This window comes from Narcine bancroftii, chromosome 12 (genome assembly GCF_036971445.1).
Source record: "Narcine bancroftii isolate sNarBan1 chromosome 12, sNarBan1.hap1, whole genome shotgun sequence".
In the NCBI taxonomy this organism is placed as follows: Eukaryota; Metazoa; Chordata; class Chondrichthyes; order Torpediniformes; family Narcinidae; genus Narcine; species Narcine bancroftii.
The window spans coordinates 22,090,310-22,113,627 of record NC_091480.1 but is presented as its reverse complement, the minus strand read 5'-3'; the positions used below and the strand labels follow the sequence as shown (position 1 = coordinate 22,113,627).

At 36.9% G+C, this 23,318-nt stretch overlaps 1 protein-coding gene and 1 long non-coding RNA gene across 2 annotated transcripts in view; both read left to right on the top strand.

Annotated features, from left to right (window-relative positions):
• Positions 1 to 6,312, top strand: part of clcn7 (chloride channel 7) — a 69,756-nt gene extending 63,444 nt beyond the window's left edge. Inside the window, exons 24-25 of the mRNA XM_069906678.1 lie at positions 1,538 to 1,618; positions 3,695 to 6,312. Of these exons, the coding sequence (XP_069762779.1) occupies positions 1,538 to 1,618; positions 3,695 to 3,781 (168 nt within the window). The 3' untranslated portion in view covers positions 3,782 to 6,312. The remainder of the gene's footprint in view (positions 1 to 1,537; positions 1,619 to 3,694) is intronic.
• Positions 6,313 to 15,957: 9,645 nt separating this feature from the next.
• Positions 15,958 to 22,777, top strand: LOC138746481 (uncharacterized). The gene is made up of 3 exons (XR_011346984.1): positions 15,958 to 16,068; positions 16,878 to 16,937; positions 22,573 to 22,777. It is a non-coding gene; the product is annotated as an uncharacterized lncRNA (long non-coding RNA).
• Positions 22,778 to 23,318: the final 541 nt, after the last annotated feature.

The following is a 23,318-nucleotide window of genomic DNA, read 5'->3' as shown; positions in this document are numbered from 1 at the left end:
AGGTGATGCTACAGTTCTCTAAATCTCTGTTGAGACCACACTTAGAATATTGTGTTCATTTCTGGTCACCTCAATACAGGAAGGTTGAGGAAGCTATAAGATGGTTCAGATGAAATTTATCGAGATTTTTCCTGGATTGGAAAATGTGTCTTATGACGCAAGGTTAGCAGAGCTAGGGCTTTTTTTCTTTAAAGTGAAAAAGGATGAAAGGAGATTTCATAGTGGTCTACAAGATTATGAGAGGCATAGATAAGGTAGACTGACAGCACCTTTTTCCCAGGGTGGGACTAGCAAACGCCAGAGGACATTTGCATAAAGTGAAGGTAGGAAAGTTTAGGGGAGACGCCAGGGATGAGTTTTTCTTTACACAGAGAGTTGTGGGTGCCTGGAATGCATTGCCTGAGATGGTGGTGGAGCCTGCACCAATAAGAGGATTTGAGAGACACTTGGGCAAATGGATGTAAGAGTTATGAGGTAGGGAGGGTGTAATGCGCATCGAAAGAACCCAAGACTTGTTGATCCAAACCAAGGCTTTTATTAACTAAAAGGCTTGTGCTTATCACAAGTAGGTCGACCAGTCCAGAATGACCTGGTCTGGCTAGGGGCAACCCTTTAAGACCTGCCAGTAGGTGGGGCTACACTCTCAGCCAATCGCAGTCATCCTACACTACCATCTGTACATAGACACATTGGTGATAGAATCTGTACTATCACAGAGGGTTTTTTTTTAAGGTCAGCACATCATCATGGGTCGAAGGGCCTGTACTGTGCTGTATGTCCTATGTTGTTATTGTTAAATCTGCAATTTTGTTCAGGTAGATGGTCTGCTTTACAACTTAGTATTTGAGCTGTAAAATTTGATCTGTTCATAGCTCACTTTTTGCATTTGAAATAGGCTTGGTTATTCATTTTGCATCATTTAGCTGTCATTAATTTTCAACTATAACTGCACCATATACGAGTGTAATCAACTGTTTAGAGTCTTGTACCCTACCAATGAATTCTTTAAAAAAAATGCTTTGCCTTTTGTTAAAGGTCACAACCAATGCATCCACTATCTTGGCACACTTCCTGGACCTATTGGCCAAATTTTTATGGCCTTATGAGGTGGGCGGGGGGTGGGGAAGTAGTATCCCAAGATATGGATGTATCTGCATGTCCTTCAAAAATTCCTTAGAGACTGGTAAGATTGCAGCAGACTGGAAGACCAAAACTGTAATAACATATTCCAGGAAATGGGAGACAAAAAGCAAAAAATTATACTCAGTTAGCCAGACACAATGCTCGTCACCGTTCATCACTGTTCTTGTCAGTGGGAAAGGCGATGTACTTCTCTGGTTGCTATCCCTGGTGATCATAGGGAAATGGAATATCATCTCCAGTTAGGTAAACTTATGACTATTGCATCAGTTTGTGCATCATATCATTATAAATCTTTCTCGTACCGGGGTTAGGAAATTCACAAATATGTCAAGTTCAGCAGTAAATTTACAAGTCCAAATCTGGTGTGTGCTTTTTTTTAAAAATATCTATAAAGGAGGCATCTCTGCCTAGAGTCTTCAGATTGTTTCGTGCTCTTGGCTTGAGACATTTGGTGATATGTGATGGATCCAATGGGGTGAGTAGTTTAAATTATACTAGAAAATATTTTTGGATGAATTACTCATGTGGGGGTGGGGGGGGGAATGTGGTTTTAAAATTGTGTGAATAGTTCATTCATGGGAACCAAGGTTAATGACTATTGACAGAGATGTTCCATTATTAAAACATTTGATTAATATTTGGAATGATTAAATTAGAAAATGATGGAAGCTCTCTGTCACAAAAAAATGCCATTAGTTAATCCTCTCATAACTTTTTCATAAGGTAATCTTTTTTTAAACTTGTGGCATAGTAAAGGAATTTGATCATTTGATCAATTGAGAATTAGATATGATATTCCCCACAATACTCTTTTTGTTATTTTCAATTGAGAGAAAAGTTAGGACTAAAAATGGATTGTATGGAATAAGAACAATTGGTTACTGATGGAATCATTAAGAAGTTTATTTCATTAGCGTATGTGAAACTACAAGAGAAAACACCTAAATTAAGTTTATTTTGGTCAAAGTAAAGATGGGAACATGATTTAAATATATATTGGTAGATCAACAAATTTGGCAAAATTTATGTAAACATACTATATCTAATACAATTAACATAAAATATATATTACTTCAGTATAATTTTTTGCATCAGCTTTATATTGCGCCTCAAAAATTGAATAGCTGGAAATTGGACATATCGGATCAATGCTTTGGATGTGGTGAAGACATTGGAATTTGTTTTCATTGTTCAAAAGATAAACCTTTTTGGATTTCTGTTAGGAACTTTTTGCAACAGGTTACAGGGGTGGTTTTTCCGTTGAATCCTGAGTTATTCTTGATGGGGAATTTTGAAAATATAATTCTTAAATTACATTTATCAAATTTTCAATTGAAATTTGTTAAATTATCTCTGGTGATAGCAAGGAAATGTATTGCTGTTACTTGGAAATCAGATGTCTCTTTAACATTAGGAAGATGGCAAACAGAGATTCAAAGTTGTATTCCATTAGAAAAAAATTACATACAACTTGAGAGATAAGTATTCTATATTTTTACAGATTTGAAACCCTAATGCTCAAATATTAGGTTTGAATTTATAAATAATTCCTTTGAATCCTCTGGACCAGAGAAGTCTTCCCTTAATAAATAATGTTCTTTTGTGAAATGTTTTCAAAATCTTTGAGTGTTTCCTAAAGCAATTCAATTTAATATATATCTATATTCATTATAGTATTTTAGCATTTTAGATTTTTTTGTTGTTTTGTATAGTTTTTAATAGGGGATAGGTAGAGGATGGGGGTTGGGGAGGTGGGTTTTAGATGAGTTCTTATTTTGTAGCCGTTTTTCTTTTTCTATTCAGATCAATGTGTATTTAATCAGTCATTTGTAGCAATGTGATATATGGTTTCTATTTGTTTTCTATGTTGATTTTAACTCAAATATTTTTTAAAAAGTGTTCATTCATGGACAGAGCACCTAGCTGAAGAACAGTAATGTCAATTAGTACTTTTTAAAAAAATTTCAAGGAAAGCACCAAAATCGCATTGGATTGCTTCTCATCAATCAATGCTTTCTGGTTGGTGTTGATAACACCTTGGTCTCAGATAATCAGATGTGTGTAAGGGGAAATATGAGACCACAATTTGGATTTCCATATGCACTAGTTTGGATTTCCATGTACATTAGTTACATAAGAATTCAGTACCTGAGAGAGTAGTGGAAGCTGAAACATTAAATATGTTCAAACCAAAGATTGCTGATTTACGGATAATCCACGGTTCTGGGAAATGGGCAGTGAGTTGAGGTTGTGATCAGATCAGCTGTGATATTGAATATCAGGTCATGCTCGAGAAGATGTCTGGCCAAATTCTGCATGTGCTTTTTTTAATGTGAGCAGAGGGACATTTTGAAATCCCCCTTTAGTAGGAGAGGGAATGGAATTGGAAGCAAAATATCTTCCAAAAGAGACAAGAAGGGGATGTATTTTAATTAAATCTAATTAACCCAACATCTCTCGGAGAGATCTAGTCGACTGCTTGATCAGACGGACATTTGGTGTTAAGTAACTCATTTGATGCCTAAATTGATGTTATATATTTTGTATATAGGTAATTGGAATTGTTACCAGAAAAGATCTTGCCAGATATCGTCTGCATAAAGGACAACTGGAGGAACTTGAAATGGCACAAACATGATTTCATGGCATGCATTTCTTCAGAGATTATGACTTGCTGGAATTTTAACTTTTGAAAAATTCCATTGAATACATTTTATACAGCCATTTTTTTGCACTTCATGGTGAATAGAACCTTGAGCATCATAATGTTTTCTGGAAGGGCTTCCATTGTGTGTCAGAATTGATCGTTTGCACTGTAACTTGTTGTAACTTAAAATTGTACAGTCTTATTTTTTAACTCGAACAAATATCTGCCTTGCATAGTTTTCTGCTGTTATTTTTGGATCATTGTAAACTTTAGGATCTGTGTATACAAAATACAAATATAAAATGTCTCATGCATGATTAGTTGAACCAGACCTTTAGCTTGGGGAACTTATTTTTTGAATATTTTGCTGCTACTCAAAGTCCAAGATTTGGAACATAAGACATAAATAACAACTTCCTCTGCATGCATAGAAGCTAACTTGGATTGCACTTCATTTGCAGTTATGAATTTTTATCTATGAGGTGTGCACCAGCATTCTATTAACCATCCTGCCATGGGGCAGCGAAATGAGAGCTCTTTGTATGCAGTTAATATTCTTGACCAACTCTGCTCTCTGTCATGTATCACGCCAAGCAGAAGTACCTGCTTTTCCCAAACATGAATATATGGAGAATCTAAAAGTGAGCTGTGCATCCAAAAAATATATATTTGCATCGAGCTGGAATTGCCCTGCAGCTAATGCAAGACAAAAACCTACCAAAATTCTCCTACAGCTTTAGCTTCTGTACAGATGGGATCTAACTTAGAGGTATTTGTTCCAAGTATGGATGACCATCAGAAATCGTTCTGTGTTTACACAAATGGCAACATAAAACCACTCTTAACCCTAAACACAATGCAATTTCTTCAGACTTTGTGTTTATTGGGTTGCATTTTTATTTATAATTGTAATCATTGGGACATAAATTCTATTATCTAACGTATTTTTTTAATCTCTTAAATCAGAAGATGTTAAAGGTACAAGGAAGTGATTGATCAGTTTTCTAGTGTACAATTTTTTTTTTAATTGACCTTTTAACTTTAATAGAGTATATTGTGCAGTGATAAAAATAATTAAGATATTAGAGTACTTGTGATTATGGTGACCTGCAGCAAATGTTGGTGTGACCAACATTTGATATGCGCACCTCAGAGTTAGATAAGTTTAACTTGGTGTCTTACATAAACATTGATAAAAATTACAGCAATACGAAGGGCACAAGTAAAAAAGCTAAATCATGTTTCATTAACCAACAGTTTTACAAAGCTAACACTTTTTTATAACTAATCAGTGCAATCATTTCTCATTTAGAGAGTTATTTTATCAGTCTTAAATGTTGATTCTGTTATGCTGTGTAAACATCTGAGCCATTATGAAATGTAAATATGTTTTAGTCTTTAAGTTTGATTTGAACATTTTCTCTCAAGTTGAGATTTTTGGGCTCATGAATTTCAAAGAAGGTATTATGAATTTTGTTTTGTGCAGAAATAAATGTTTTTTAAATCTATTGTTCATATAGATTTATAAATTTAAATAAGAAATATTCATTCTAGTTTTCTAAGTCAGAATTGGGACTGTTTGCTCCAGAGATAATTCCTTACAATCTGATATTAGTGTTTGAGCAAGAATCCTAAATGAGCACATCATCCTGTACTCCAATCACCTGCTGTCTAGAGCAGCCATTCCAAATGTTTTTTTGGCAATGAAACCTTTGGACTCTGCTCAAAGTTTATGGGGCCCCTTCCCTGTCAAGCAGTCAAGTTCAGATGGTTTCCTCCATACTTCTCTCCTACCAACCTCATTAAAACCAAACAAAAAAATTACGTTACATGAGGTGTAAAGAAAAGAAGCCCCTTTTACTCTGAGTGTAACATCTGTAACTTATGATTCCAGACCAAACAAATAGAAAATCATTCTTGGAGTGCAATGGTTTGTATGCAATGAGTCCTAAGGGAACCGTAAGCATAAGCTTGGATGCCAAAACTTAAAGAATAATTCTTATACAGGTGGAAGTGTTCACAAGTTTCCTTTATATGTGGATGATCTTTTGTATATTTCAGACCCTGATCATTTGATCCCATCTATTCTGTCACTGCTCCACCAATTTGGTCTATTTTCAGGGTATAAACTAATCCTCAGAAACATGAGCTGTTTGTATTGAAATCTTCTGTTTCCCTAGATATAATCTTTCCTTTTAAAATCGCTAAAAATCAATGTAATTACCTTGGTGTCACTGTTACTATAAATTACAATCATCTGTATAAAGAGAATTTTCTTTATTGAATTATGTTAAAGAAATCATTAATGCAATGGTCTTTTCTTTCGATGTCCTTAATTGGACGAATCAATGTTGTCAGGATGAACATTTTACCTAAGATTTTGTACATCTTCCAAGCTTTTCCTGTTTTTGTTCCTAAAACTTTTTTTTTATTCACTTGACTCAATTATTTCTTCATATATTTGGAAAAATAAGCATCCTCGTGTTAAAGTTTTTCTACAAAATAAAGGTGGTTTTTCACTACCTAATTTTATATTTTACTATTGGCAGCAAATATTAGATGTATCATTTTTGTGGATTCATTACAATGACAGAGGGGACGCTTCAAATTGGATTAATTTAGAAATTAATTTGACTACAAATATTCTCTCATTTCAATACTTGGAGCACTATTACCTTTTTCAGCTTCTAAGTTGAGTGATAGTTTTATTAATCAAAGAAGTCATGGAAGACTGAATGGAACGAATGACTTGTTCGGAGGCTGAGCTGGACAAAACAAAAGACGGGCTAAAGGCACTAGAAGAGAAAGCAAAAACATGGGACACAGAAGAAAAAGGATTGATGGACAAGAGTGATCATATAGAAAATTTTGGAGACGTAACAATTGTAAGAATCATTGGACTGAGAGAAGGAATAGAGGAAAAAAGATATGATGAGTTTCTTTGAAACATGGATCCCACAAATGCTGGGACAAAGCAAGTTAAATGCAAAGTTGCAGATTGAAAGGGCTCATTGGACCCTTGGACCCAGAAGAACCAGTGAACAGCGACCACGATCGAAAGGTGGTAAGGAAAGTAGCATGATAGAAACTGATTTTGGGCGGGGGGTGAGGAATGATGGTACTGGGATAGGAGCGGTTTTAAAAGATGGCACTAAAGGAAGGGTTTTTTTTCAGAAGATTTTGTGGGCTTTTTTTTTTGCAGGCTTCCAAATTCTAGCCTTAACATCACTGTCAGAACTACAGATGTGTGTCTTTCTTAAAGGGGAAATGTACATGTTGGAAATTATTCTTAAAAGGGAAATGTTACCACATCTTAAAAATTGGGAAGGTTTTTTAATACAATATATGTTTGAAAAATGGTATGGATAAACACTAAAGTTTGTTAGTCTTAATATTAAAGGGATAAACAGATGGGTGAAGAGGAAAAATGTTTTGGCATACTCAAAGAAATTAAAAGTGGATATAATCTTTTTGCAGGAATCACAGCTTGCCAAAAAGGATGGGTGGGACAAATAATATCATCTTCCTTTGGTTCAAAGGCAAGAGGGGTAGCGATTCTAATTAATAAAAATACACCAGTCTTAATAGAAGATACTTCGATTGATCAAGCCAGAAGGTATGTAATGGGACATTGCAAAATATATATAGAGGCATAGACATTTATGAATATTTTAGCTCCAATTTATGACAATGAAGCCTTAATGAAGGATATCTTTTAAAACAGCAGAAGGAAAAAAAAATATTGGTTGGAAATTTTAATTTTTTCTTGGATCCAGTACTAGATAAATCTGCAAGAACAATAATGAGGGGAAAGTAGCAAAAAAAACTATAATTTCACATATGAGGGATCTAAATCTTATCTATATTTGGAGGCAATTAAATCCCACTGAGAGACGACTACTTTTACTCAAGGGTGCCCGACTCACAAGGATTGACTTATTTTTAATGTTTGTCCAGTTAAAAAGCAGTGATTAAAAACAGAATACCTAGTGAAGTTTCTATCAGACCATTCATCACTAATATTAACCTTAGCAATAGTGGAAAAGCTAAAAAAATATATACAGATGACGTCTCAATACTTCTTAAAATATTTCTGTCTCTCTATAAATTTGCAGAAGTCTGTTCTTTTATGAAACAAATCTGATATCTACTAATAAGTTTTCTGATCTGGGACACACTCAAAGACAAATTATATTCTGTACAAAGAATCTTAAGATGGAACATAGGGCAGAAGTAAACAACAGTTTGGAGAAAGATATTAAAGAATTACCAAAAAAAAATTAAAGAACAGGACTACAGGAAGAATACAGATTACTAAAGAGTGAAAAGCTAGTATACAATGCAAATATTAAAATCTAAACAACAATACTATGAGTTAGGTGAACGGGCACACAGTTTTATCTTGGCAGATTAAAGCAGAGGAGTCATCAAGAATGATAAATGCTATCAAACAGATATTCCAGTACAAAAACAAAAAGAAATCAACAGCATTTTTAGACAATATTATACAAATCAGAATTACTAGGAGACGAGAATGAAATGTAAAATTTTTTGTTGAATATTGAATTTCCAAAACTAGAAGAGAGAAAAAGGATAGAATTAGATACTCCCTTTACAAGGAAAGAAATTGAAATGGCCCTGGGCACCCCACAGGCGAATAAATCACTGGGGAAAGATGGATTTCCACTTGATTTTAATAGACAATACAAAGAATTATTAATATCCCTGTTAATGGATGTCCTAGACCAAGTAGTGGAAACCGATCCTCCCACAATCATTCTCAACCTCAATTCTTACATTGTTATGAAAAAATTGGGACCCATTTAAAAACTTTGTCATATGGACCAGTATCCCTGTTAAATGCTGATTACAAGATACTAGCGAAAGTGTTGGCTAATAGGTTAGGACAACACTTGTCAAAACTGATACATATGGATCAAGCATGATTTGTTAAAGGAAAACATTCCTCAAATAGTCTAGGAAGATTATTTAATATAATACACATGGAAAATTTGAATGAAATCCAAGTATTAGTCTTCTTAGACATGGAAATAGCATTTGACTGTTTGGAATGGCCCATTTAATTTAAAGCACTGGAAAAAATTGGTATAAGCAGAACATTTATAAATTTGGTAAAACTTTATACCGCAAATTGCAAGCTAAAATTATAACAAATAATCAGATGTTGGCAGTATTCCCCTCAAATAGATCGAGCAGACAGGGATACCCCCTTCCCCCAATGCTTTTTATTTTAGCGATTGAACCGTTGGTGGAGATATTAAGGGGTTCAGATATAAAGGGCTTCAAAGTTGGGCAAGAAGAACATAAAGTCAGTCTACTTGCCGATGATGTCCACCAGACCCAGCTATATCTTTGGAAAACATATAATGAACACTAGAAAAATATGGAAAAATATCAGGCTACAAAACAAATGTGGATAAAAGCAAGATAATGCAATTAACAAATTTTGAATATGAAAGATACCAAAAAGGAAATAAATTTAAATGGAAGACAGATGGGATAAAATATCTTGGAATAGCAACTAACAATAACTTGCAAAATCTGTACAAACTAAACTGTGTTCCTCTTCTTGGGAAAATATGGACCTGCAGAATTGGAGAGACTTGCTAATTACTTAAGTGGGAAGGGTTAACTGTGTCAAAATGAAAGTGATGCCAAGTCTGCAATATCTTTTTCAATCACTGCCTATTCTGTTACCTAAAAGCTTCTTTAAACTACTAAATAATAATTTTAGACAGTTTCTATGGAATAATAAGATATCAAGAATTGCACTAGAAAAACTGACATAGGACTATGGGCTGGGAAGACTTAGACTTCCAGATTTTAAAAAAATTGCTTAGTTGCACAAGCTAGATTTCTCACATCCTTCTTCATTGAAAATGACTCCTGTCTATGATTCAAAGAGGAACGTTCTCAATGGAGGAGGGGGAGGCAAAAGATTTTATCTATGAGTGTCAAATCACTAAAAAGATAGATAATCCAATTCTAATACATTTGATCAGAACGTGGCAAAAAATTAATGAATATATAGGAAAAAAGTAGGGACATCATAAAGCACGATTGTGTAAAAATGTGTTTGTTGTTGCTTATGAATATAGGCAATAGGATGTTAAATTTGTGATATGACAAAAGTATCAGATGTACTAAGGACGGTTACACTGAAGGAACTCGTCCTTTGAACAATTAAAACACAATGGGCTCACCTTCTGTTTTATCCAGCTTAGATTGTTCTTAAGAGAAAGATGGGGACCAACGTTGACCCCACCTGAAATTAGTGAAACTGAACCAATGGTTTGCGTGGAAAATACATCAAAATTTATAACAAAAATATACTATGCTCTCCAGAGCAAAAGTGCAAAACCAGGTTTGCAAAGGTTGAGGGAAAGATGGGAGTTGCAGGAGGCAATTTCAGAAAGAAACTAGTCAGATTGGTGTAAAGACAGCATGACATCAGTTATAAATGCAAGATATGGATTAGTTCAGTATTTTTTGCACCAATTATATCTTACCCCACAGAAATTACATAGATCAAAAGCAGAAATATCAGAGATGTGTTTCAGATGTGGGACTGAGATAGGAACTTTTCTACATGCTATGTGGTCATATGTGAAGGTAAAGCCATTATGGCAAATCATCTCACAAAAATTAACCAAGATAATAGGAGTGACCCAGAGCTATATCTACCAGGTAATTTTATGGAAATAAGTTATAAACTGAAACTATCAAATTTCATTTGTAAAAATAACACTGGCAATAGCAGAAAAAAAATATTGTGATCACTTGGAAGTTCAACTCCCCTTATAGTATGATGGACAGTGGAAATGAACAGTTGTATACCTATGGAAAAACATATATAATTAAAGAAAAAATATGACACTTTTGTAAAGGTCTGGCAGCCGTACCTGGACCACATAGAGGCGCAGATACAGTAATAAAGGAACAAAAAGGGTTATAAAACTAACTATTGCATATGCAAGAATGAAGTTTCCCCAATTGTACTATTTATTTAAAATATATTTAAGCTCTGATGGTGAATGGAGCTATATTTATTAGGGTGGGAGGGAGGGAGGGACAGTTTCGTTTTAATTTGTTGTTGTAAGAAAAAGTGTAATATATTGTATATTAAAAAAATTATGTATTTTTGAAAAAATAAAATATTCCAAAAAAACACCCCAATAATTTTGTTGTTAAGCATACTTTGAGAATCTCGTTTCAATTGACAAATCTTTTGGATATCATAGATTTTTACTTGCTAACCCTATCTTTTTTTTCTCGCCTTCTGTGCAAGACTCGGCTTTTAATGAATGGTTTAAGTTGGGTATCCAGTCCTTTATTGATAATAATTTTGCTTCATTTGAACAACTATCTTCTAAATTCAAATTACCCAAGCACCACTTCTTGAAATACCTACAAATTAGGAGGTTTGAATTCTTTATTGTTGAGACTTCTTCAGGATATTTATATAAGTACTATAGGGATGATTTATAAATCAAAATAAAAGGTGATATCAATTTTTATTATTAAAGTCTAGCAACAATTCCCGAGACAAGATTAAAAAGTTATGGGAGCAAGATCTTCAGCTTTCATTTGGGATTCTATTTTAAAATTACTAAACTATAACCATATAACCACTTACAGCACAGAACAGGCCAGTTCGGCCCTACTAGTCCATGCTGTAGCAAATCCCCACCCTCCTAGTCCCACTGACCAGCACCCGGTCCATACCCCTCTAGTCCCCTCCTATCCATGTAACGATCCAGTCTTTCCTTAAATGTAACCAATGATCCCGCCTCGACCATGTCTGCCGGAAGCTCATTCCACATCCCCACCACCCTCTGCGTAAAGAAATTTTCCCTCATGTTCCCCTCATAATTTTCCCCCTTCAATCTTAAACCATGTCCTCTAGTTTGAATCTCCCCCTTTCTTAATTGAAAAAGCCTATCCACATTCACTCTGTCTGTCTCTTTTAAAATCTTAAACACCTCTATCAAGTCCCCTCTCAATCTTCTACGCTCCAGAGAAAAAAGCCCCAGTCTGCACAACCTTTCCCTGTAACTCAGACCCTGAAATCCTGTCAACATTCTTGTGAACCTTCTCTGCACTCTCTCTATTTTGTTTATATCTTTCCTATAATTTGGTGACCAAAACTGTACACAGTACTCCAAATTTGGCCTCATCAATGCCTTGTTCTTCTTTTTGTTCCCATCACTTACTTTTACAATTTAAGGTAGTACATTGGAGCTTATCTATGGTGTAAATTTAAGACCAAATCCCTTAATTTCCCTATTTGGATTAACTAAAATAACTGACTTGAATTTAACAGTCTCCTTTCCTTCCTTTGTTGCTAGACGTTCAATACTGATGAAATGGAAAGATTCTGTGTTCCCCCCCTACTGGGGGCTATCTGATATGATGGCATGTTTAACTTTGGGGAAAAAAAATCAGATGCCCTACCAATGTAACAGGTTTGAATTTTTTAATTTTTAAAAAAATTTCATTAATTATTCTCATAATTTATAAGATTACCCTGAAATTATTTTGTGATTTTAGTTTTCTATATATGGTAGTAAATTATATGCAATGACCAACAACTTTGGAAGGGAAGGGGGTAGATTTTGTAGAATAGTATTTTTTTTTTGGTTTTTTTATTCAAATAGCCATTTTATATTTGTTTCAGTGTGTAATATACTTTTTTGTCCTCATCTGTTAAAGAACTTGGTTTATATATGTGGACGAAGGAGTGAGGGCATAGCAGCAAGCAGGGGAAGGGATGGCTTTGTGAATAGAGAGGCAAGGGGGTGGAGAGTTAAGGGAAAGAAGACCGTGGGGAAGGGAAGAAGAACGGAGAGTAGGTTAGCAGAAACCGGAGAAGTTGATGTTATTGCCATTCGGTTGGAGAATGGCCAGACAGAAAATCATGTTGTTACTCCAATTTACAGGTGTTTTACTGAAGGTACCATCACTAATAGTAATGGATAATTGGAAGGGATTATCTTTTCCTTCGAACTAAATCTTTGGTTTATTGCATTCAATTGTCATCACTTTGTATTTTAGCTGTGACTGAATGAAACGTGATCAAAAAAAATAGTGGAAAAGTATGCGCAAGTCATGACTATAGCAGCATTCATGCTTGAATTGTGAACATATTGGCTCAATAAAGATAGTTACAACTAAATGGAAGGGGACACCTGTCTTTTCTAAAGGAAATTAAAGAAAATTTTGTGATCTATCTTGAGAGCAGTGCCTTGTTGGAGATAGTTTTCCACAAATCAGATCAAAATGTGAATGTTCTCCTGGGTGATTAATTTAAAATGATTTCTGACTGATGATTAGGAGGAGCAGGGAGCAACTCAAAGAAGGTCTAATCATATTTTGATTAATGAGTACCACATTAGCCACTGTCCTGTCCTCAGAGACCTGGTGAGGATGCAAAGATTTTGTCAAGGCCACAGCAACCTCTTCATTTGCCTTTTCTAACAACCCGGTGTTTAAACTAAAGGGAAACTTTATGGAAAAGGATAAATGATGTGATGAAAGTTTTGGGTAATCAGGATGTTAGTTCTACAAACTTCTAGATATTAAGAAGTTGGTCAAAAGTGATGTTGGAGAACAACCAGGAGGCACAAAGCAGGTAGAAAGCTGGAGATGTGGTCTACTCTGACTTGAAACTGTAGAAAATATACTCAAATTTTGCATCAGTTACACTTAACTCCTCAAACATTTTAAAAAAATGAACTGAATGCTATCAGATTTGTTTTTTGGATGTGTTCAAGAAGTGGATCATTTCTACTTTCTACTTGGGAGTGTCCTAAAGTTAAACATTTCTGGTTGGAAGTTGGAAAATTTTTGGAATGATTAGTGGGGGTTAAGTTCCCGCAGATCAGATGTTATTTTTGATGGGTAATATTATGACAATAAGACCTAAATTAAAATTAACTATGTATCAAATTGAATTTATACGAATTGCTTTAGCAGGGTCTAGGAAGTGTATAGTTATTTCTTGGAAATCAGATACAAATTTAGGAATGGAGAGATAAAATACAGAACATAGCTGTATTCCACTTGAGAAGATTACTTAAAGTTTATAAAATAAAAATCAGATATTTTGGAAAATAGTGTGCAGACTCTCTGAGGACCCCATCTCTTGGTAACCACCGATATCATTACATTGTTAAAAACTCTATGATAAATAGTTTATTCTCTTGACTTTTTTTAAAATCTGTTTATTTTGTTTTTATATTTGTTCAGTTTTTGGGAGGGAGGGGGAGATTTTGTATACCAAATGCATAACGTTTGAAGCTATTTATTGAAGAAATTATTTACAGTTGTGGTCTAAAATTGCAAAATAAAATATTCAAAAAAAATACTCCAAGAGAAAGTAATTAAGATGCAAAATTAGTAGATACATAGGCAAACCACACAGTTTGAGACTCCTTCTAGCCACCTCCTGTGAAGGAAAGGGGAGGACAGCAGGTGGCAGTGTTGGCTTTTCTCACTGAGACAGAAATTGAAACTCAGTAGTGTTTGGAGGATACCTCGGGTTGAATATTTGAGGTGAAATTTATAACCAATGGACTGTACGCCACTACTTTGCTTTTTCCAATTTCACTCCAGAGTTTTTATGTAAATAGAGGGGTGTGCCACCATGCCTTCATGATTTTCACTTGCTTTATACTGCATGTGTTCTTGCTATTTTTTTTAGTTTTTCTATAGTCTTAAACTCTATAGTCTTCATCATGCTTTTGTGGCGAGGTGTGTTTAGCCTTTTTAGATCTTTGCTGTTTTGACAGTCTTTTGAAAACTGAGTTTTTGAGCCTTGATATATTTTGAGTTAAACTTGTTAAACAAAATATTTTACATATTTTTCATATTATTCCCAAGTCATAACAACATTGAAGGACATTTGGCCCCTCCAGTTTAGAGCAATGCAATTTATCCAGTTGGGAATTAGAAATATTCGTTACAATGACATTGAAATTATCGAAATGACCTAATCAATCTAAATGTTTCAGTTTACAAAAAAAAAATCCACAATAGATTTAAAGTCGGATCTTGACATTTTTTAACCAGGTCGATAGGGAAATCTGATCTGTTATCTCTGCCAATGTGGTCGACATAATATCAAAGGAATTAACAAGATTGTGATTAAAGCCCACAATGTGGTTCTTTACTCGAGTCCCTGATTTGGCATACAGCAAAAACACAATGCCGGAGAAACTCAGCAGTTCGAACAGTGTCAATTATGTAACAAAGAATAAAAGACACAAAACCAACATTTCATGCTTGAATCCTTTCATCAAGGAATGAACAAAATGGTGGGCAGGTGTTCGAACAAAATGGTGGGGGAGGAGGAGCACAGGCCCACAGACAGGAAGTAATAGGTAGATAAGGTAGGGAGAGCACACCAGCAAAGAAGGGGAGGGAAGAGGTGGAGAGCTAGAGGGAAAGAAGTTGGTGATGGGGAAGAGAGGGAGGGTGGAGTGGTTGAGCAGAAGACAGAGTTGATGTTGATGCCGTCCAGTTGGAGAGAGTTCAGACAGAAAATTACGTCTTGCTCCTCCAATTTATGGTCATCTGGGTTTGACAGGACAGATGGCAGTTGAAAATAAAAAGATCCAGAGCAGGCAGCTGGCAAGGACAAGGTGCCGAAACGGAGGAAGAAGGTTCACAGCAATATGATTGGCTCTGAAGTGTTTAAAACACAGTGAAATGCTGGAGTAACTCAGCTGGCCTTTTAGAATCCACAGGAGACAAAGATATATTGCTGACATTTCAATCACAATCACAGCATCTGCAGACTTTTGTGTCTCACTGACTGAATTGTTCCTGAGCTCGGTTCAAGGCCAGAGATTCCAAACAATGTTCACCTAACAAGTGCAAATTACAGCCGTTGCACTCATGAACAAAAACTGGTTGGGAAATTGATGCTGAAATTTCATCAAATATAATGAAATTTCAAATTCATTCATTCTAAGCCCAGCAAAGGAAAATAATTTTATTTACTTGAAGGGTTAATGGAAGCAAAATCCAAAATGCATTTTGTAAGGGAATGTGCTTTATTTTTGAACAATAAATTATGGATTGGGCAGATATTTATTTGAAAACACCTCAGTCTGGCAAGTGTTGTGATCCCTGCAGGTGTCTGCACACGCTGAGCCTGACCAGCTGGGGGCGCATCCACCCATCTCCGCGAACCTCTGGATTTGTGACGCCTGCCAGCCAACTATTGCGGGAGGGGGAGCCATCGGTGGCAGAAGGTAACACAGCCACAACCTATGGCGAGTAATGGGGGAAGCTGCGGGATTGTCATTTAAAGTCTAGCGCCAATGTTACCGCGACCAAGTGCAACTGTTCCCTGGCGGGGGTAACAAATGACTCGATTGCTTCAAAGAACGGTATCTATCCCCCGTGGTTGGTGCAGGGCCAACCTTAGCCCCAGGCAGCTCACTGCAGAGTTATTGGACACTTAAGTAATCTTATTACTCTAGACTACGACAGCTTAGAGGATGACTCGCTTTTCTGGAAGTCACATTAGTACAAGATGTAATAGAATTTTCGAGAACCATGGGATTCAACACTAAATGAGACCAAGGTGCGAACAATAGATGGAATAGGAGGTTCCTGACAAGTTGAGTGAGTGAGCAGTTTGAACATTCAGGAGCAAGAGATTCCCAGGAATCAGTGATTGCTGAGTTCATTAATCACAACTAATTTCCTCAATAAGGCCAATTGGATGGTGAGATATTCACATGCGTTAATCACTCAAAGGTGTATAACCAACATTTCAGGCTTGTGGCCTTCAAGGTATGAGCACAAAATAGACAAAGGTCTGAATAAAAAGGTGGGGAAAAAGGCAGGGGGAGATGTACAGGCCAACAGGTAAGGAGTCATAGGTGAATATGGGAGGGAGAAAAAGCTGAGATGAAAGGGGTAGTTCTCTTAGTGGAGAAGGAAGGAGGTGGGAAAACTGGAGGAAAGGAGAGGGAGTCAGAGGGGACAAATGTAGGCTGGAAAAAGTCGATGATTGGAGAGCGCCCAGACAGAATATTGTTCTTCCAATTTGCAGGGAGCCTCGGATTGGCTGAATGATACTGGGATCCTGATTGCATTTCCAACTCTGCTATAGGTAAGCATCCAGGAATATGTTATCGGTTGATAAATCGAGTTCACGTGAGTCATGTTAGTGAAATAAAAGCAGCAGGAAATAATCTCTTGATTGCCAATCTAACATCTCCTGGCAGATGACTTCAAGCTTCATCACAGAGAAAATTGATTACCGTGCTGAAGAAAGCCATGGTCGGAAAAAAATGATATTATTTTTTTAAACAAAAGCAGATAATAAATGTCAAAGATCAGGTTATTAATTGCTACCATAATCCAGGTACCAAGAATCAATGGCATTTAAAATATCATTAGAACATATTACACTACAGCACAGTACAGACCCTTCAGACCTCGACGTTGTGCCGACCCGTATATTCTTTGTAATTAAAAAAAGTACTAAGCCCTTCTTACCCCATATCCCTTTATTTTTCTTCCATCTATGTGCCTATGAGTCTTAAATACCCCTAATGTTTCAGCCTCCACCACCATCCCGGGCAAGGGATTCCAGGCACCCAGAACATTCTGCGTTTAAATTTTAAAAAAACTTACCCCTGATGTTTCCCCTAAACTTCTCTCCCTTCATGTTGCACACATGCCCTTTGGTGTTACTATTCCTGCCCTGGGAAATAGGTGCTGGCTCTATTAAGTCTCCTCTCATCCTTCCACGCTGTTAACCTGCCTCAAAGACTTATTTTTCAATCCTGGTAAATCTCTGCACCCTCTCCATAGCTTCCACATCCTTCCTATAATGAGGTGACCAGAAATGAACGCAATACTCTAAGTGTAGTCTCAACAGAAATTTGTAGTATTATCTTGTGAATACTGAAGCAAAATACTCAGTTTGGTCCTCCCCAACCTTCCCCGCCTCCAGGCACATATTGCCTCCCTTATCCTTTATCAGCCCCATTCTTGTCATCCTTCTGTTCTTCACACAGAGTTGCAATATGACCTCTCTACTCTTGAACTTCAATCCCCCATTAATGAAGCCCAGCATCCCATAGACCTTAATTATCCTATCAACCTGTGCGGCGACCTTGAGTGATGCATGGATTTGGACCCCAAGGTCCCTCTGTTCATCCACTCTCTTAAGTAACAGACCATTAACCCTGTATATTCAGCCTTCTGGTTTGTCCTTCAAAAATACATCACCTTACACTTATCCAGATTGAACTCCACCTGCTACTTTTCCACCCAACTCTGCATCCTATCTCTATCCTCTTGTAACCTTCGACAACCTTCAGCTCCATTCATAACTCCTCCAACTTTCGTGTCATGTGCAAACTTACAGACCCTTCCTTCTGCCTCTTCATCCAGGTCATTGATAAAAATCACAAAGAGCAGGGGTCATAGACAGATCCTTGCAGTACTCCAGTAGCCACTGACCTCCAGGCAGAAATATTTTCTTTCCACTACTACTCTCTGCTTTCTACCTGCAAGCCAAATTTTTATCCACACTGCCACAGTTCCATGGATCCCATGCTTTGGCTTTGTGAACGAGTCTCTCACTAGGGACCTTGTCAAATGCCTTACTAAAATCCATGTAGACCACATCTACCACCCTCATCAATTTATTTTGTTACCACCTCAAAAACCTCAATTAGGCTTGAGAGGCATGACCTTCCCTTCACAAATCCAAGTTGACTATCCATAAGATAACTGTACTTCAAATTCTCATAGATATTATCCTTAAGAGTTCTCTCCTATAGTTTGCACACCACTGATTTAAAACTCACTGGTCTATAATTTCCAGGATTCTCCCTATTACCTTTTTTAAACAAGGGGACTACATTTTCCATTCTCCAATCGGCTGGCACCTCCCCTGTGGCCAAAGAAGACTTAAAGACTCGTAACTACTGCCTCAGCTATATCTTCCCTCACTTCCCATAGCCATCTGGAATATATCATGTTTTTAACAAGATCCAACATTTCTGTTTCCTTAACATGCACATTGTCCAGCACACAAGCCTGTTCTACTCTGACCTCACCCTGATCAAGGCCCTCTTAACTTGTGAATACTGAGGCAAAGTACTCAATTAGGACCTGCCCTGCCTCCAGGCACATATTGCTTCCTTTATCAGCCCCACCTTCATTCTTGTCATCCTTCTGTTTTTCACATAGAATGCATTGGGTTTCTCCTTAATCCCATATGCCAAGGCCTTCAAGCTTTCCTAAGTCCTTTCTTAAGCTTCTCCCTGGCTACCATGCACTTCTCAAGAGCCCTTCCTGTTTTCTTTTAAAAAAAAAATTGTTTTATTCATAGTAAACTCTCTAATATCAAAGTATGTATGTGTGTATGTAAATGATGTTTATAAACTTTTTATTACAAAAAAAAACAAACAAAACAACCCCCCCCCCCACTGCCGCCCCCCCCACCCCGCAAACTTTTTGCAATATCAATCCACACAGTCAGGGCTCACATTTATGCTGTCCACAAAAAAAAATTCTTAATGGGGAAGTTGCTTGCATTTATACTATAGCACCATCCCCTTCTTAATTTAGCATGTCCTGATTTGGTAAGACGTGTTTCTTGTAGAAAGACTATATCTGCCTTTAATTTTTTTTAGGTGTACCAAGACCTGCTTTCTTTTCACTCCTGTTTATCCCATTAATATTAGGACTAATAAATATTAACATTTTATCCATATTTTTTAAACAAATATTGTTCAACAACAAAAGCTATTCCATTGTTTAAAGAATAGTGATATTTCCCATTTTTAAAAAAATCTCTTATATAAAAAAAACATATACCGCCTTTAAAAAGCACATCCCCTTTTAAAAAAAAAATCACATTTCCCCTTTAAAAAGCACACACAATGTCCCTGGCCTGACTGTGACATAAACAGGAAACCCCAAAAGCCTGTGGAATCTCCTGAGGAAGAAGAACCCCTCCCTTTAACATCATATTTTTTAGATACTCTTCTCTAGGCACCATTCTCCCCTTTAGATCGGAGTCTCCACCTTGCTACTACTTTTTCCAAGTTTTTGGTCTTTACTGAGCTCTCCATGAATATTTCAATCAAATTTACTTTTCAAAAATAAATAAAAGATGGTTTAAAAATGTACACATTTTACTTAGTCCCATTGTAAACACTCTTCACAGTTCTCTTTGGTAATTTTAGTCTTTTCCTAAACCTTGTTGAAAAATCATCGATTATCTTCTGCTACTTCGACCCTCAGAGTCACGGGGCATATCATTCAAATATTTCAAATTTTTGGAATGCGGTTGTCTTTTTACATCATCAAACTCCTTTGCTTAATCAAAGTAGAACTAAAATCTTGGGGGGGGGGAAAAATCACTTTTTCATGGTCAATCTCAGGTGGTCATTATTTTACTTATATGCTGCTTCCAGAATTGACTCCTGTTCCTGGTAACTCAAAAAATCCTTATCAGGACTGGTCATGGTCACAGATCACCAACTCTCCTGGGTCTAAGGGTCCGGTGAGCTCTTTCAATATGTAATTTTTCTCCGAATTTGTCTTCTCCCAGCACTCACGGGATCCATGTTTCAAAGAAGTTCACTGGATCTCTTCTCTCAATTCCTTCTTTCAGTCTGTTATTTCGAACATTGTTTCATCTGCTAAAATTCTCCATGTGGTTGATCTTGTCCACCAGGCCTTGTCTGTCCAGTTCCCCTTTCTTGTCATCTTTTCCCAAAGCTTGTAGCTTATCTTGTGTTTTTACCAAGTCTACTTCTCTTGGTTCATTCTTTCCATTAAATCTTTAATGGTCATCCTTTCAGACATGTCTCTCATTACATTTTCGATGCCTGCAAATTTATTGCTCAGGTTTTCCATTTTCTCCAGGATAATATTTAGTTCTTGTCTTACTCTGCCAAGGTCTACTGGTCCTGAGGCCGCTCAAAAGCTGCTCCTTTTCAGGCTTTTGTTCAATGTTCCAGACCGAGTAGAAACTTCCTCAGTTTTTGTTCTCGGCTGCCTTGGTTGCTTAGTACTTGTTTTGTCCACTTTTTTGGTGAAAAAAAATCTTAATTTTATGATTTAAACTGTCTTATTGATACTCTTCACGGAGAGCTCGACCAAAACATGTCTATCTATAGGCCCTTTCAGGTGGACCTTCTGCCTTGAGACCGGTGGCAGAAGCAGATTTTAAACTTCTAACTCACCTTTCAGGTGGCAGCCCTCAAAGGCTACTGCAGTGTTACCTGGTCCACCTGAAGGGGCCTATTCAACCAGAGGTGGCTCGGAGCATCCTCCGGAGCCCCTGGAGGATGGCCGACTGAAGCCTTAGCTCCGCCCACTGACGTGACATCATTTGAAGTGCGCTGCAGCAGAAGAGGACTAGATTATGGTAGACCCGGAGCAGGCAAGGCAAGTGCATTTCATTGTTATCAACTTATCTCAGTGTTCAGTTTGAATCCTTGGTAAGGCCATTAATGCTATTGAAACTCTGATCACCTTCACCTCCTGCGTCTCAGGCTGACGACGTCATCAGCCTGCCCAGCGCTCCGCTGATGATCCTTCCTGGTGATTTTGTCTTTAGCTGCAAGTGGGGGAGATACTGCGGCTTCACAAGGGGGTGTTCAGGCCACCTGAAAGGGCCTTAAGTCCTTTTCATGGCCATGCCCCCTTTTCTGCTTCTCTTGACCTGCTACCTCACCTTTTTCATTAATCACTGTTCCCTTTTTCTACTATCTTTTCATTGTCCCAGTGGGACAAACCTATCTTGCACCTAGCACAAGTAGTCCCTAATCTTCCTCCACACGCTAGTCTTTGGAATATTATTTGAAAATAGCTTAACTAATTAAAAACAGAAAATCTGCTGTTTGATAAAGCAGTCATTGTCAAACTCGAGTACAAATCCATCTGTGATCTTAAATCCGCAAATTCTTCCAAGCAATGATCTTAATTTTATAGCTTGTCAAGTGTCAATAGGTTAGATCAGTGAAAATTTGAAATCTGTTAGACCTTATTTGAAACCATGTACAGAAAGAAATGGTGAATTAATTCATGATACTCTGCACTGTGGATGAACTACAAAGTAAATTAAAATCTTATCTTGGGTAAAAGTGTGTTATCTTAATCTTTAACGTAAACAGTTGAAATTAAAGTCAGCGTGACAATTGAAATGTACCTGGCGCCTTATCAGATTTATAAAAAAAAATTAAAAGTCCTCAACAAGAACCAACAGCAGAAATCAACATTCCAAAGAGGAGTTTTGTTAAAATTGCTGAAACAAGCTGAATAATTAAAATATAGACACTTAATTTTCGATTGAAGGCTTTGCCATTGGTTTTTGTGGACAAATAATTTGACCATGAATCTATTGTTCTCTCTTAAATCTTTTAATATGAAATTAATATAATTTAACACACTTAGAATTTGATATAAAATAGGTAAACATAAAATAGATAACAATTGCTTTTCACTGAAGATTTCTGGACATTAGTGCTACATGAATGAAGATTTGAAATGTATGGGCTTGAAAGTTAACATTACTTGTGCTCCAGATATTCTGCTTAGTTATCCATGAAACACACTCTTTAAGGCCAAATAATAAAGAATGTGATGTTACATTTGTTAGATATTTGTGATGCTTTTCTTCCTGAATATGTTCATTTCATTCAGGAGATTGAATGACTGGTACAAAATCCATGACAGTGAATTATCTCAATGCTTTTCTCCCAAACTGTCTATAGGTCTTTCTGTGGTGAGACATTGCATTATAGCTGGCTCAAGTTTTAAAAAAAAAGACAATTTTACCTTTATGGATCCTGTGGTGCCTTTATCCAGCGTTGAGTTAGGGGCCGGCTTCTAGAGCTAAAGGAGGAGTGGGGCAGTAGCGCCGCCCGCCACCAGGACGTCAAACTTGTGCACTGAGAAAGAAAAGCAGCCTATGCTCGAAAATGGTGAGCAAACAGTAGGTAAGAGCGCTAATAGAGATCTGTGCATGCAGTCTTCAGACTGTGGCAGATCTCCTGCACAGCGTAATAGTGTATTAATCATATGGGTTTTTAAAATTTAATGCTTCTGGGTCTTTAACGCTCGATTCTTTATATGGGCCGGTGATTGACAGCTGGCAGGTGGAGCCAGCCTCCCAGGTTGTCTACCTGCAGGTACAATGGTTGCCACCCTTGTTTCAAAGTGGTTATATTTCTGACAACCATCGTTGATGGATCTGAAATAGTTTTATATGAAATGTGTAAAACACGAAGGTTTGCAGACTCCATGACTGATGTAAAAACACAAATGTTGGAGAAACTCAGAGGGTCATACAGTGTACTTTATATAGCAAAGATAAAGATACATAACCGATGTTATGGCCCTGAGCCCTTCATCAACCTGTGAGCAAAATGTTGGCAGGTACCCAAACAAAATGGTGGTGGGGGTGAGTGGGAGCAGCACAGGCCCAGAGGCAGGAGGAAATGAATAATGAGGGAGGGAG